General features: G+C 40.0%; 1 protein-coding gene across 3 annotated transcripts in view; it reads right to left on the bottom strand.

Annotated features, from left to right (window-relative positions):
- Positions 1 to 2,600: 2,600 nt before the first annotated feature.
- The window catches only part of APH1B (aph-1 homolog B, gamma-secretase subunit), a 53,999-nt gene continuing 41,002 nt past the window's right edge, over positions 2,601 to 15,597 (bottom strand). For 2 of the 3 annotated variants that reach the window (XM_061157321.1, XM_061157320.1), the window contains one exon: positions 8,714 to 12,222. In XM_061157321.1, coding sequence (XP_061013304.1) covers positions 12,055 to 12,222 — 168 coding nt within the window. In that variant the 3' untranslated portion in view covers positions 8,714 to 12,054. Of the gene's footprint in view, positions 8,141 to 8,713; positions 12,223 to 15,597 lie in introns of those variants that run through there. The other variant, XM_061157319.1, reaches the window with a different exon arrangement.

Below are 15,597 nucleotides of genomic sequence, written 5' to 3'. Positions count from 1 at the left end.
TGTCTAAACTGGGGGCAGGCTTGTGGGATTGAGCCCTCAGCCTTTGGCATCTGCAGTATCTTCAGACTGTTAATGTCAGAACTGAGTTGTTAATAAATTGTAGAACATTTAGTTGGTGTCCACCAAGAACTAGAGAATTGCTTGGTGTGGAGAAACCTACAGGTTTGTCAAAAGTGTTAGAAGTAAAGGAAACAGTATTTTCCTTTATCTCTATTCTATCATTCAAAGTAACTTCCAGCTGACTTTCTTTCTCATACTTCCTTATTCAATAGCAAAGATTTAATGAGGAACCCCTGTCTGCTTTAACACAGATTAAGTGATGGTGATTCAACCATGGCTTAGATACAGTACCTGTATTCAATGATAATTAACATCACAATCTTATTTGAGGAGACAGACAGAAACCATTAACTATATTATATAAAAGAGTTGTGTGAAAAGATGCTACATGTCTTATCAACAAAAGACTAAACAAACTGTATATCCCTAAGATGGAATACCATTCAGCAAAAAGTTACAATTTACTGATAAACCCCAAAACATGAATCTCAGAAAATTACCTTGAGGAAAGAAGTCATATACAAAAGAGTATCCTTTGTGTTATTCCATTTATATGAAGTTCAAAAGTAAAACTAATGTACGGTGACAGAAGCTGGAAACAGTCATTGCTTCTGTGGAAGCCACTGCCTCTAGGAAGGAAGGGAGGGAACCACCTGAGGAACAGTAAACATTACGCAGTTTCACTGGGGTGGTGGTTAGACAGGCGGACACATTTTCAAGACTCATCCAATTGTACACTTCTAAGATCTGTGCATTTTTCTGTATGTACATTATTCCTGGATTTAAAAAATATATATATATATATATTTACATGAATGTTAAGAAATCACAGTGGAAAAAGTCACTTGTTTTTCTGAGTCTAATCAGGAAACACCATGTTTTCTGGTTGGAGCTAAAAACAAGAAAAAAGATGTGGAGGTTTGAGAGTCCCTGGTGCATAGTAAGCATAGGTTTCAGGGACGTGTTTGAGAATGCCTGGGAAGAGAGGAGAGGGAATGGTGGGAGGCAGGACAGTAACTGGGATCAGAGTGTGAAAGGCCTTGTATCATATATTTTATGATACATAAAATATCATATACTTTCTTTTTTTTGATAATACCTTCTTTTTTTTCAATTTTATTTATTTGATTAAAAAAATTTTTTTTGGCCATGCCATAAGGCATGGGGATCTTAATTCCCTGACTAGCGATCAAACCCACGTCCCTGCATTGGAAGCGTGGAGTCTTAACATACTAGACTGACAGGAAAGTCCCCATATATACTTTCTAATAAGGACAACAAAAAAATCACAGAAGTGCTTAGATTATGTTTTGGCTGATTCTGTAAATAATATCTACTCATTCTTTAAACATACAAGTATTTAATTATGTAGAAAAAAAAAATTGGCTGCACATCAAGACACGTGGGATTTTAGTTCCCTGATCAGGGATCAAACTTGTGCCCCCTGCATTGGAAGGCAAAGTCTTAACCACTGAACCTCCAGGGAAATCCCCTAATTATGTATAAAGCCAAAAAGTCCCCCATAATCTTAACTCTCAAAATAGTCATAGCTAACAATTTTTTTTTTTTTTTTGCCATTCCATGTGGTTTGTGGGATCTTAGTTCCCCAGCCAGTGATGGAACTCACATCCTTGGAAGCAAGCATGCAGAGCTCTAAGCACTGGACCACCAGGAAATTTCCACTAAAAATTTAATCTTTCCACAATTAATATACGTTTGTGTGTGAAACATTCATCTTCAAATATTTAATAAATAGATCTCACCTGCTTTAATTATTGTATGCTTGGTATCTAGGACAATGTCTGGCATATTAAAATACTGAATGGAAAAATGGTTTATACCTTGCTTTTGTTTTCTAGCATATTCCAAATATCCTCATTCTTTTTAAATGGTTGAAAAGTGTTCTGCAATTGGAGGCAAAGCTCTATTGACAGACATTACAAATTCTTTACAGTTACAAGACTATTATAGATGCTTATGTACCTGGATCTATTTCTGGAGGACAAATTCCTAGAAAAGGAATTGCTGGCTCAAAAACTGCACATCTCATGGACTCTAGAAAGATGGTTCTGATACACCTATTTGCAGGGCAGCAGTGGAGATGCAGACATAGGGAACAGATCTGCGGACATGGTGGGGGAAGGAGAGGGGAGGACGAACGGAGAGAGAGGACGAATGAGGAGAGTGGCATGGAGACACACACACACCATATGGAAAATAGACAGCCAGTGGGGACTTGCTGTGACGCAGGGAACTCAGCCCGGTGCTCTGGGACAACCTACAGGGGTGGGATGGGGATGGGAGAGAGGTGCAAGAAGGAGGGGACCTATGTACACCTGTGGCTAATGCTTGTTGATGTATGGCAGAAACCAGCACAGTATTGTAAAGCAATTATTTTCCAATACAGTTTTTTTAAAGACAATAAACTAACAATTTAAAAACACACATCTCAAAATCTTATCAATATTTTATAAATTTTGCTGTATTACCACCCAAAAGGATTGTACTGGTTTGTTCGCTGACAACAAGCTGTTCCAACCTTATCCTCAACAATTCTTTATTTTATTGAGATTGACATACAGCATTCTATAAACATAAGGTATGGGTATAATGACATGACTTACATACATCATGAAAATGATTATCACAATATGTTTAATGAACATCTATTATCTCATACAGATACAGATACTGAAAAAAATTTGTGTGTGATGAGAACTCATAGGATTTGCTCTCTTAACCTTCACATATAACATACAGGAATGTTAATTATTGGAGAAGGAAACGGCAACCCACTCCAGAACTCTTGCCTGGAAAACTCCATAGACAGAGGAACCTGGAGGGCTACAGTCCATGACATCACAAGAGTCACACATGACTTAGTAACTAAACGACCACCATCACCAGTGTTAATTTATCATGTTGTACATCATATCCCTAGTACTTATTTAACTTATAACTGAAAAGTCATAGTAGTTATGACTGCTTTATTCAATTTCCCCTCCCCCTACTCCCCACCTCTGATAACCATATATCTGATCTTTTTCCATTTGTTTGTATGTTTGTTTGTTTATTTCTCAAGTATAACTGACCTATAACACTATGCCAGTTCTTGTTACATAATGTAGTGATTTGGTATTTCTATATAATTCAAAATTATCACCACAATAAATCTAGTTACAAAGTGTCACCATCCAAAGATACTACAGTTATTGACTATATTCCTCACACTGTATGTCTCATACCCATGACTCATTTATTTTGCAACTGGAAGTTTGTACCTCTTAAATCTCCCTCACCTATTTCTTTCCTCTCCCCACCCCTTCCTCTAGTAACCACCTGTTTTGTTCTCTGTATCTATAACTCTGTTTCTGTTATGTTTGTTTTTAAAATTTCACATATAAGTGAAATCATACAGTATTTGTCTTTCCTTGCTGACATTTCACAAAGTTTAATACCCTCATGTTGTTGAAAATGGCAAAATTTCATTCTTTTTATGGCTGAGTAATATTCCATGGTATTTTATACACACACACACACACACACACACATATAAATATATTGAGTTTCCCTTGTGGCTCAGCTCGTAAAGAATCCACCTGCAATGCTGGAGACCTGGGTTCGATTCCCATTTGGGAGGGTCCCCTGGAGAAGGGAAAGGTTACCCACTCCAGTGTTCTGGCCTGGAGAATTCCATGGACTGTATAGTCCATGGGGTGCAAAGAGTCGGACATGACTGAACGACTTTCACTTCATATAAATATATATAGCACATCTTCTTTACCCATTTACCTATCGATAGGCACACTTGGATTGCTCTCATATCTTGGCTATTGTAAATGCTGCAATGAACACAGGGTGCATGTATTTTTTTTAATTAATGTTTTTGTATTCTTTGGATAAATACCAATGGGTAGAACTGCTGGATCATACAGCAGTTCTATTCTTAATTTTATGAGGAACCTCCATAGTGTTTTCCATAGTGACTGAATCAATTTACATTCTCATCAACAGTCCAGAAGGGTTGGCTTTTCACTACATCCTTGCCATTACTTGTTATTTGCAGCCTTTCTGATGATACCATCTGACAGCGGTGAGGTGATATCTCAGTGTAGTTTTGATTTGCATTTCCTTGATGATTAGTGATGTGGAAAACCTTTTCATGTGCCTGTTGGCCAATTAAGTGTCTTCTTTGGAAAAATGTCTTTTCAGATCCTCTGGTTATTTTTTAATTGGATTGTTTGTGGGTTTTCTTTTTTTTTTAATGTTGAGTTTTATGAGTTCCTTATATATTTTGTATTATTAACCCTTTATCAGATATATTATTTGCAAATATCTTCTCACATTTAGTAAGTGGCCTTTTCATTTTGATGACAGTTTCTTCTGCTGTGCAAAAAGCTTTTCACTTTGATGTGGTCCCATTTATTTTTGCTTGTTTTCCTTGAGACATATTCAAAAAAATATTACTAAAACTAATACCAGAGTACTGCCTATGCTTTCTTCTAGAAGTTCTATGGTTTTATGTGTCTGTTTTTTATGCCAATACTATAATGTTTTGATAACTACAGCTTTATAACATATCTTTTTTGGTAGAATTCTTCAGTGAAGCCCTCTAGGAATTTCTTTACGTAAACTACAAATTCAGAGTCCTTAATACACATAGGGAATTTCTGGTTAGCTCCAATATATAAAAAGCTTGAAAGCTGTCACTCCCACACTTAGGGTAATAAAATTCTAAAAGTGAAAATCAGTATTTTTCTCACTCTCATTAGAAAAATTAAGGTCTAAGGACAAGTTATCATCCTGAAATCTGGCGAGACGAGTGAATCCAGAGAGTCACAGCTGAGATTTGCTTACATAGAGCAAAAGCTGGTGGAACCATAAACTGGTAGGGACACTTAGATGCTAATTTTGACAAACTGCTTGAGTCTGAGTATGGAACAGCATAAAAGTAAGAAATTCCTAAGACTAGGAATTGTGGTATTGGCATAAAAAACAGTCTTAACAGCCCCACACTTTTGAGGGCTTTACCTCCAGGAACTCCACCAAATTCTCAGTGAAGAGCCCTCTATGGCTTTGGCAGGGAAAGAGTAAGGATAATCATACTACAATATGCCCAGAGTGTTCTCCATAACAAAGGCCCACTCTCCAGGGGAAAAACCAACCAAACAAACAAAATAGTACAAGAGCTTTATCCCACCTGGAAGAAGGGCATTTCTCCCACTCCAGCCCCACCTAGCCTTCCTACCTCACCTAAGGGGAGGAAAAGAGCTAAGAGACATTAAGGGATGTAGGCTCACCAAAAAACAGATTTAGTCTTAAGATTATAGGACATCTTCTCTTCCACACCAACCTTACTGTCAACCAACAGGGCTCCAGTACAAAAACAGTCGATTACAGTTCAAAGAGCTGCAAGATATGGACTCTCTTTGAGAAGGAGCACATGGGAAAGTCCAAAGTCAAGAGGGGAGACAAAAGCAAGGGCACTAGAAGGATCTGAAGCCTCTGGTGCTTAGAACTGCAGCAAACTTTAAACATAGTCCAACTCTTGCTCAGACTGACACAAAACTTATATTAAAGGCCTATTTACTTCAGTTACTATTACCCAATACATATGTCCAGCTTTCAATCAATAATTACAAGGCACATTAAGCGGCAAGAAAAAACACAGTCTATAGAGATATAGGGATATTCAGATTTTCTAGTCCTTCTTGAGTAAGTTTTTATTTAATTAAAATTTTTTTTTTCTTTAAATTTTGTCTGTACAAGCTCTTCCTTGAGGCATGAGGACTTTCTCTAGTTGCAGAGCATGGCCTCAAGAGTATGCAGACTCAGTAGTTGTGGAAGGCAGGCTTAGATGCCCATGGAATCTTAGAGGCACATGGGATCTTAGTTCCCCAACCAGGGATCAAACCCAAGCTCCCTGTATTGGAAGGTGGATTGCCAACCACTGGACCACCAGGCAAGTCCCTTGAGTGAGCTTTATTAAAATGGAATTTGTCTACTTCATTTAAAATTTTAATTTATTGCCTTTAAGTTCTTCATAATATTCCCTTTTTATTTAATAATGTAGACGCTGTGGCGACATCTTCACTTATTACTGATATTCATATTTTGTACCCTCTCTTTTCTCCTTATCAATCTGGACACAGTTTTACCAACCATATTGATTTTCTCAAAGAACCAGATTTTCATTTTATTGATTTCTCCACTGTTTTTCTGCTTTCTATCTGACTTCCTTTCTTCTGCTTATTTTAGCTTTAGTTTGCTCCCCTGCCTCTAAAAACTTTTTTTCCAGCCACACCTCTTGGCATGTGGGATCTTAGTTCCCTGACCAATGATCAAACCCACGCTCCCTACATTGGAAGTGCAGAGACTTAACCACTGGACTGCCAGGGAAGTCCCTCCTCTCTTTCTAAAGTAAAAGTTTAAGTTCTTGTTTTTAAACATTTTAACTGATCTAATATAACATTTAATGCTGAAAATGTCCCACTGCATTCTCTCCTCAGGGACTCTACTTTGGCAATTATCCCCTCCACTACATCAATTTTTCCCTTTCCACTGAATCATCCCCATCTTCTTACAAACATGCTATTACGGTACAATATTATAGGGAAAAAAAAAAAAAAAAAAAACAGAAGAATGCGCTCTCCTACTCCCACATCCTTCTCGGGCTATCATCCAATTCCCCTATTATAATTATATGGTTATCTGTATTCTACATGCTGTGGCTACTTCGTTATCTCCTAATCTCTATAATCCACTCCGTTTAGGTATTCACCCCTACACTGAAATTACTTTTATCAAAGTCACCAGAAAATTTCATCTCTCCATATGCAAAGATCAATTCTTATTGTTAGTTAGAATTCTCATGTTAGTCATTGCTCAGCAGCATTTGACATACATCCCCCTAGCTCCCAGGCCACCATGCCCTCCTGGTTTTTCTTCTTCCTCAGTGATCACCCCACCTCTACCTGTCAATTGGAGAGCACCCAGAGTTCAGCCCACAGTCCCACCTTTTCCTCTGATATACATCCATGACCCAGGTACCCTTCTTCATGTCTAAAGCTTTATCTTATATATTCAAGCTATTCTATGTCATTTCCTAATCTGTAGTGCATTTTGCAGCTGCCTTATATATTCTCTAAAAACAGTGATCCTCATCATCTTGTTCTTTTCTACCCTTTTAAAGTCTCTCTCTCTCTTACACACACCCACACAATAAAGTATCTGATACAATTTTCTGTGCATGGTGAGCCATGATTAAACACTGTAGATTCCATCTCTAATTTTGCTCAAGCACAGAAAATATGTATAGATTTACTATTAGGTAGAAGCAGGATTTACAGTGACCCACACTTAAGCAACAAGTCAGTCAGTCAGTTCAGTCACTCACAACGAGTACCACCTACTAATTATTGAATGTTAAAGCCAGGGCTCATAATCTATTGTCATCCCCTTAGAATGCGTCAAATCCCCAATTCTTCTACTGAGGCTGAGACCATAAGCCTGGAGCGGTTCCTTCACTCAGCATTTTCAATGAGGCAAAGGTAAAACACGTAGTTCTTTCCATTGGACGTTTCTTATGTGTTGAGGCTGGTCACAGGGAAATCCCTGTTCCAACTAAATATCAAACAAATAATAATTAAACTAGAGCCACAGTTTCAGTGCAGAAGGAACAGAGAAATTGCACATGAATCTGGGCTATTATCTGAGGAAAGCCTACCTTTTCTCTTACAAGTTATGTTTTTGTTACTTTTTAAAAAATTATTTATGTATTTATTTAGCTGCGTCGGGTGTTAGTTACGGCACCTGAGATCTTCGCTGCAGCATGTGGGAGCCTTCCTTACAGGGCACAGGATCTTTGGTTGCGAGGCATAGGCACTTCCAGGCAGCACGTGGTCTTCTCTAGTTGCAGTGCTCAGGCTCAGTAGTTGCAGCAGGCAGATTTAGTTGCTCCATGGCATGTGGGATCTTAGTTCCCTGACCAGGTATCAATGCATCTCTCGCATTGGAAGGCAGACTCTTAACCACTGGACCACCAGGGAAGTTAGACCAGAATCCACGGTTCCTGAGGATACTTCACAGAATAACACAGTTAATACAAATGTGGAGCAGCCTCATTTTAAACCAGTATCAGGACACATCACATGGTATGGAGTTTCAGGCGCTAACCACTCTCTCTGTAACCTGTCTGATGGTGGAGGCCAAGCTCAGCCCTTTAGCCACACTGACTCCACACCAAGGGAAGGAAAAACAAAAATGACTCTATAGGCTGCTCAGGGTCACTGGTAGAAACTAAATTATACTATTCTGGTCAACCAACTGCCATCTTTAGCCAGGATTCCATGATGGTTTATAAATGTACTATTTCACAATTTCTTAGGAGACTTTTTCAAGGGCATTCAAGGACCTTCGAAAATTCTCCTCCACTAGGTTTATGACATCTCAAGGAATTTGCCTGCACCAAGCTGCTTCTGAACAAACAGAAATGAAATCAGCCTTTTGAATTTTAAATCAGAAAACAAAGATTTCTCTTTGAAAAGAATTTCAGAGTTGACCAGTTACAAACAACATACAGTCAAATTTTATAAGAGGGAAAAATTATAGTAACAGATATTGAAGGATACACTACTCCAAAGAAGAGGAAACATGAGAAACAAATCATGACAATCTTTTTATTGTTTACTGAAAAATACAGGTCTGGAAAGAGTCTATTGCAATGTGTACTGAACGTAAGGTCTGATACTGCAAGTATCCATGACATGACAGTATAACTTATATAAAATGATACGTATTGTACACAGAGACAGTGCCCAGCCCTCTAAACACTAAAATTTAATGGGATGAAGCAAAGTCTTTTATTAAATGAGAAATGTAAACACTGCAATCATATACAAAGTGCTCTAAGAGAAGAACTCTGAAACTGTTTTGTTGTGACGTCTGTCTACCTGGAGTTAGGAATGGTTGGGCCTTAGGAAAACTAAGTCAACAAAAAGCTGACACTCTCAAGGAGGTCTTCCCAGGGAGCCAGCTGCTGACACCTGAGACAGGCTGCCATTCTGGCTTCTCTGGAGCCCTCAGGCCCACTCTGACCATTAATCCATGTCTTAGGGCTAGTGTGAGGCCAGTGGGAAGAGGATCAGGTAAGAAGACAGTTCTGTCATGACTGCTTGTCCTGCACCAACTCTATGCAATAAGAACACCTAGCATTTTTGACCCGTAACTGCCACTCCCAGCAAAAAATGAAATGTGCTTGAGAAGAAAAACATTAACGCTGGGAACAAAAGCCATTTTCTATACAATCTGCAGATACCATTCATTCCTTTCAGCCTTGTTTTCACTAAGCTCTCAAAGAGGCTGCTACTACCCTCTTGCCAGTCACACTGGCCACGATCAAGGGTAACAAAATGTCTCCAGCTACAACCACTAACTCAAATGAGTTAAAAAAAAATTCATCAGAGAACCATAATCGATCTCAATGATTCACACGGCAACAGAATCGAGCGCTGCAACAACATTCACATTCCATGGTCAACTTTAACTACAGCCTCACTTCCCTCCAAACTGAGAAAGCCCCGTGTGGAGGAGAACATACAAGATTTCCACCATCACCTCCTCCCCAAACACTATTAGGGCTCAGAAAGTTCCTTAGAGGTAACAAATGCAAAAAAAGAGAAAGGATAAAAAGAAAGCACACCTCAATATAGACACACAACAGAAGACTACTCTCCCTCTGGGCTTCCTTGGCCTCAGGCAAAGCAAGGCTATTTGCAATAACAGTGCCTAAGCTGACTATGGCAACACTCACAAGAGAAATAAGGAGTTACAAAGTTCCTTTATTCATAGGTAATCACGGATTACTAAATAATTCCTAAATAATTTCCTGAATTAAAACAACAGTCTTACCATCAAAGAATATTTTCTTCCTGCCTGAGATGCTTTTACAAATGAGATTTCACAATATCCCAGAGTCTTAATATTGAACTATTAATGCACAGAAGACATCCTCAGAGCTCAAGTATGAGTAATATCAATATTCTCAGAGATTTCTACACTTTAAAGATCAGCAAATATTTTACCAGATTATCCATTCAAGAGATTTGTAAGTCAACTGTTATAACCAAGTGTATATTTTTCTTATCCTGTTCATCAAAGAACACCATGCTCCAACAGGAATGAAGCCCAGCTCAATGGGTATATAATTCCCTTCAACTCTGCACAGCACATTTCACTATTCAGTCTCCATGTCCTTGACTCTTCTATAACTCACCGAGTCTAAAGAATGTATAAAGGTGGAAAATTGCAAACCCCAGCAAAAACATTGGTGTCAGTGCTGAAACAATAACTATAATTGCTTATGGAACTGTTTATAGTCTTGCCAGAAACCCTACTGCTCCTGAATCCCCAGATTGAAAAATTCAAATAATTTAAACATGAGAGGGGATTTCACTGATAAAGGTCTAGTTCACGTGTAAGGTTCTGGTTCTTAGAATGACGTGTGACTAACCCAAAATACTGGCTCCATTTCCATTTTAAACATATCTGTTAAATTTTTGTCAAATTCTCCCATCTGTCACCTCACTGGTGAACCCTCTCATTTGCTGCTTCTATTTCTTTTGGCTGTTCTACTGCACATATGGGATTCACTGAAGTTCTCACTTTAATGTATACGGAATTTCCATTTCATACCAACAGCTCCCTAAAAGTCATCAACAGGGAACAATTTCTAGCTTAGTAAAGGCACAATTCCTCTTTACAGAGGAAACCAAAAAAGAGTCGTTTGGAAGTCATTTTAACTCAAATGAGTTAAAAAAAAATTCATGAACAAACATCTTAGATACTCCTATAAAGGGAATGTTCTATCTGCCAACAAAACCCAGAGACATTTACAAGATCTAAAGATTACATGGACTATGTTAAAAGCATGAATTTGGCAAATTTAAGACATATTCCTAATGTTCCACTACACTACTTGGGGGGAATGTGCTAGTTAGTATCACAGGAGCAAATGGCAAGTGTCAACACCGCTCTATCGGCTTGTTCTCCTCCTGCTTTTAGTAAACTTCTGCCAGCTCCACTGAAGCCTGTCCCAGGGTACATCACTCAGCAACCTGCAGAGCTGCTCAGAGATAGAACAACTGGCTTCAGGTCAACTAGTCCAGCAGTGAGCACTCAGCTGGTAAACACTGCCCCGGGGCAGAGCCCACGAAGAGCCTTAAGCCCAGGACTTACAGAAGTTGCACAAAAATTCTTAGTTTTATATCATCGTCCCAGCAAGTTGGAAAACAATTGGGTTTTAGTTAAAGAAGTGGAACCTATGCTCAAAAACAATGTAATGCTTCAAAAAAGCAAAAATGAGATTGGAACGAGTAGAGAAAAATACAGTCTATTCGTCAATAGCTTACTTTGGCTAAATGATCATAGTGTCAGTGCAATGTATTATTATAGTTTGAAGCACGGCCTCCCATGTTCTCATAAAATAGGGTACCAGTGAAGTCCATGAAAACAGTTCACAGAGATGATAGCCCTTTAGCCTTCTGTGACTTCAGAACTTGAAAGACACAGGCTAACCAGGATTTATATTCAGATACTCGCTCAGTGCAGGCTAAGTTAAGAGACAGCAAAACATCTGATTTTTATTCACCTACAGTGTGCTCAGAAGTTCCTATTTGGGCAGCAATGGTTCTCAACCTGGCTGCACATCGGTGTCATCTAGGAAGCTTTAAAGAATTACCAAGTGTCCAGACCAATTAAGTCTGGAGATGGAGCCCAGAGATGAGTATTCTTTGTTTCCCCAGGAAGTTCTAACATGCACAGGCTGCACACAGCAGATGTATCCCTTTCAGAAGGCTGGTGCATGAAAGCCAAATCGTGTCTAGATAGTTTGGTTTCTTCTAAATTTCACCAGGAAAAGGGATGTTTAGAAAAAGGCACAGTTGTGCTTCCTCTAATGAGGCAGCTTACTGTTTGAGAAGTGCTGGTTCTTGGAGGTTATCTGGCATGCTGGTTGAAGAGGAGGAAGTCCTTGTCTTGGCAGAGCAGGCAGAGTTTCAGGCTTCGGCAGCTACCTCCAGAAACAAAGAAGGCCCAGACGCCTGTGAGCACCATGATGATATATGCCAACACCAGATTTAATCCATAATGAGGACTGATGAAGGTCTGCAGAGGGAAAACAAAAGGAACCTTATTAAGTATGTGGAATAACCTAAGGCAATGGAAAATATGAAATACTTTCAATAGTGGAAGTGTGTTTCACCAAACATCTGATGTATGTCATGGGCCCACAGACACACAGGAATTAACCTGGTCAACAGACATTAGCCCATAAACCTGTGCTTTGCTGTATTCAAAGGGCAACCCTAGAAGGTAATCAGAAGCCAGACCTAATGAAATACCCAATAGAAGATAGATGTTATATAACCAGGGTCCAGTTTATAATCATTTTTGTGTTAACTGGCTCTGAGAATTAAGAAAGTGAGACAAGTCTATGTTGAAAGTGAAAGTGTTAGTTGCTCAGTTGTGTCCGACTCTTTCTGACCCCATGGACCCATGGACTGCAGCCTGCCAGGCTCCTCTGTCCATGGAATTTTCCAGACAAGAACACTGGAGTGGGCTGTCATCCCTTCTCCAGGGATCTTCCCGACCCAGGGATTGAACCTGGGTCTCCTGCACTACAGGTGGATTCTTTACCATCTGAGCCACCCTCAGTAATCAAGGGAACAAGAGCGAACAGCATCTCTTTTTCAGCTGCACAACTGCTGAGGGTTCCAAAAGTTCATTTAAAAACCACTGATGAGGTACCATGAGGTACTAGTGATGACCACAGTGCCTATCCTAATGGAGCTTATAGCAGTCAGGGAGACAGGCAATGAATGACGAAACAAATAACTAATCACAGGGACATCCTTGGTGGTCCAGTGGTTAAAAATCTGCCTTCTAATGCAGAGGACATGGGTTCGATCACTGATCAAGGAACTAAGATCTCACATGCGAGGGGACAACTAAGCCCACTCACCACAACTAGAGAGCCTGCACACTGCAATGAAGACCCAGTGCAGCCAAAGTAATAAATAATACAAAAATAAATAATGACACATTGTGATAAATGCTAGGACAGAATAACTACAACTGAGATGGTGCTAGTAAAGGTTAAGAACAAAGTGATCTACTGAGGGTGGACAAAGAAGGCATTGAGAAAACGGCATTTAATCTGAGACTTACAAGAGGAGGTATGAGCCAGACTGGTTTAGACTGAGGGGGGGAACCCAAGAAGGGCAAAGAGTTTGGTGCAGCTGAGGATCTGAGAATTGCTATAAATGATGTGTAAGGATGGAGGGCAAGCACTGAGATAGGAGAGGAAGGCAGGGGCCAGGTAGGCATGTTGGTGCTAAGTGTGGGTTTTATCCTCAGAACAATGAAGGGGTGCAGAAGGGTTATAGGTCAGGGAGCTGAACGATTTTAGATTTTTAAACTGCAGAGAAGGGATTCAAGGAGGCTATGGTGAAAGCAGGGAGAATAGTTAAGACGACTCCTCACTGAATGAGTAGAGTACAGGATGGTGGCTTAGTCCAGGGTGGTGGTGGTAGAGATGGAGAGAGTGGATGATAGGAAGTGACAGGACTTGACTTGCTGGTGGATGGAATGTGAGAAACAGAGAGCCCAGGAGTGACTTCCATGGTTATGGCTTTGAGGAAATGGTGATGCTATTTAATGAGCTAGGCAAGACTTGAGGAAGACTGAGCTTAAAAACATGGGGAAAGACTAAGCTAGGAGAGATAGGTGGGAACCCAGTCCAAAGAGGACATGCTAAGAGTGGGATGGCTCTGAGATTTCAAAAAGCAGGTGTCAGGGGACTTCCCTGGTGGTCCAGTGGTTAAGAGTCCATGCTTCCAATGCAAAGGCACAGGTTCAATCCCTGGTTGGGGAACTAAAATCCCAAATGCTGTGATGCATGGTCAAAAAAAAAAACAAAACAAATAGGTGTCAGGTAAGACGTTAGGTTTATGAGTATGAGGCTCTGAGGAGAGGCCTGGGCTAGAAAGAGAAATATAGCACAGTCCATAAATGGTCTTAAAGCCACGACTATGAATATGATTACCCACAGAGCTACTGTAGAGTGAAGGGAAAAGCGAAGTCAAGCTCCAGTCCTGAGAACAGTTATAAAGTATTTGTGCTGTTCAGTATTGTAGGAGCAAATTAAAAGCACCAACACCACCCTACTGGTTTGACTCATAGTGAAAAAGAGTTAGCAAAGGCATCTGAGAAGAGCAAGCAGTGAGGTGAGAGGGAAGCAGGACAGCGTGATGCAGAAGTCAAAAGAGGAAATGTTTCAAAGAGGGGGCAGTCAACTCTTCCTAAAGGTTGCTGAGATGAAAAAAAAAAGAAAAAAAAACAAAACCAGCATCCTTTAGATATAGAGTGGTGGAGGGCCTTTTTGATCTTGAAACATGCAGTCTTAGGAGAGTGGTTGGACAGAAGGGAGAATGCACTAGAACCATGACAGAAATTTCGCTGTGATGCAGACTAGGAAAAAAAAGTCACAGCTAGAGAGAACCGGCAATAATGCAGAGTCTTATTTACAATATGTCTAGGGACTTTACTGGTGGTTCCCAGTGGCTAAGACTCTGCACTCCCAAAGCAGGGGCCCTGGCTTCGATCCCTAGTCAGGGACCTAGATTCCACATGCTACAACCAAGATCTGGCAGCCAAATAAAACAAAAGCATGCCCAAAACCCAGATATGTCTATGTGCCAGTGAAGAGAGGGTGAGGCTGGTGATGTAGGACAGGAGGAGTAAGGTAGCAAAGAATTAGGTTTGGAGCCCCAACGGAGGGAGACTGGCCTTTGATAGGAGAAGGAATACTGTCTCTGCTCGACCAGGATAAGGTGGAGAAATGGGTTCTTTTTAAGAAAGAAGAGGCTCTGATTGGGTCAATTTGTCACCAGACACCTCTGCCGGCAAGGTTTCAGGGGGAGTGCTCCCCAGGCACCTGAGTCCTCACTCTCACCCTGCCCGCACAGTCCCCTGGGCTAAAGCAGGGGCCGCTTCCTACCAGCTCTGGCCAGGGTAACAGGCTGATTCTGCAGACAGCACCTTATGCAGAAAGAGCGCTTTTCTCAAGAAGCATCTGTGGGCATGGCAGGCACCCAGCATTTTCTCTTCAGGTTCTCCTTCGGATTCTTCTCAAAAATAATTCTATCCCTCAAATCTGCTGAGTTTTAACATACTTCGTAGGGTGCTAAGCTACTTTCCATCTCTTTTTTAGTTTGTTTCTTTAATAACATTATCTCTTTTAAACAATTATAGAAACAATATGTGACTATTGTAGAAAATTAAAATGTACAAATGAATAAAATAAATCTTAAAACTTGAAATTCAGATAGGCTAATTTTTATACAACATTCAACATTAAGAGAATGTAAAGACAAGCCACACTGTAGGAGAAGTTGTTTATAATACACATATCTAATAATGGAGAAGGAAATGGCAACCCACTCCACTATTCTTGCCTGGAGAGTCCCATGGACAGAGGAG

The sequence above is a fragment of the Dama dama genome, chromosome 12 (genome assembly GCF_033118175.1).
Source record: "Dama dama isolate Ldn47 chromosome 12, ASM3311817v1, whole genome shotgun sequence".
NCBI classification, from domain to species: Eukaryota; Metazoa; Chordata; class Mammalia; order Artiodactyla; family Cervidae; genus Dama; species Dama dama.
The sequence above is the reverse complement of the archived record's forward strand: the minus strand, read 5'-3'. Positions and strand labels throughout refer to the sequence as shown.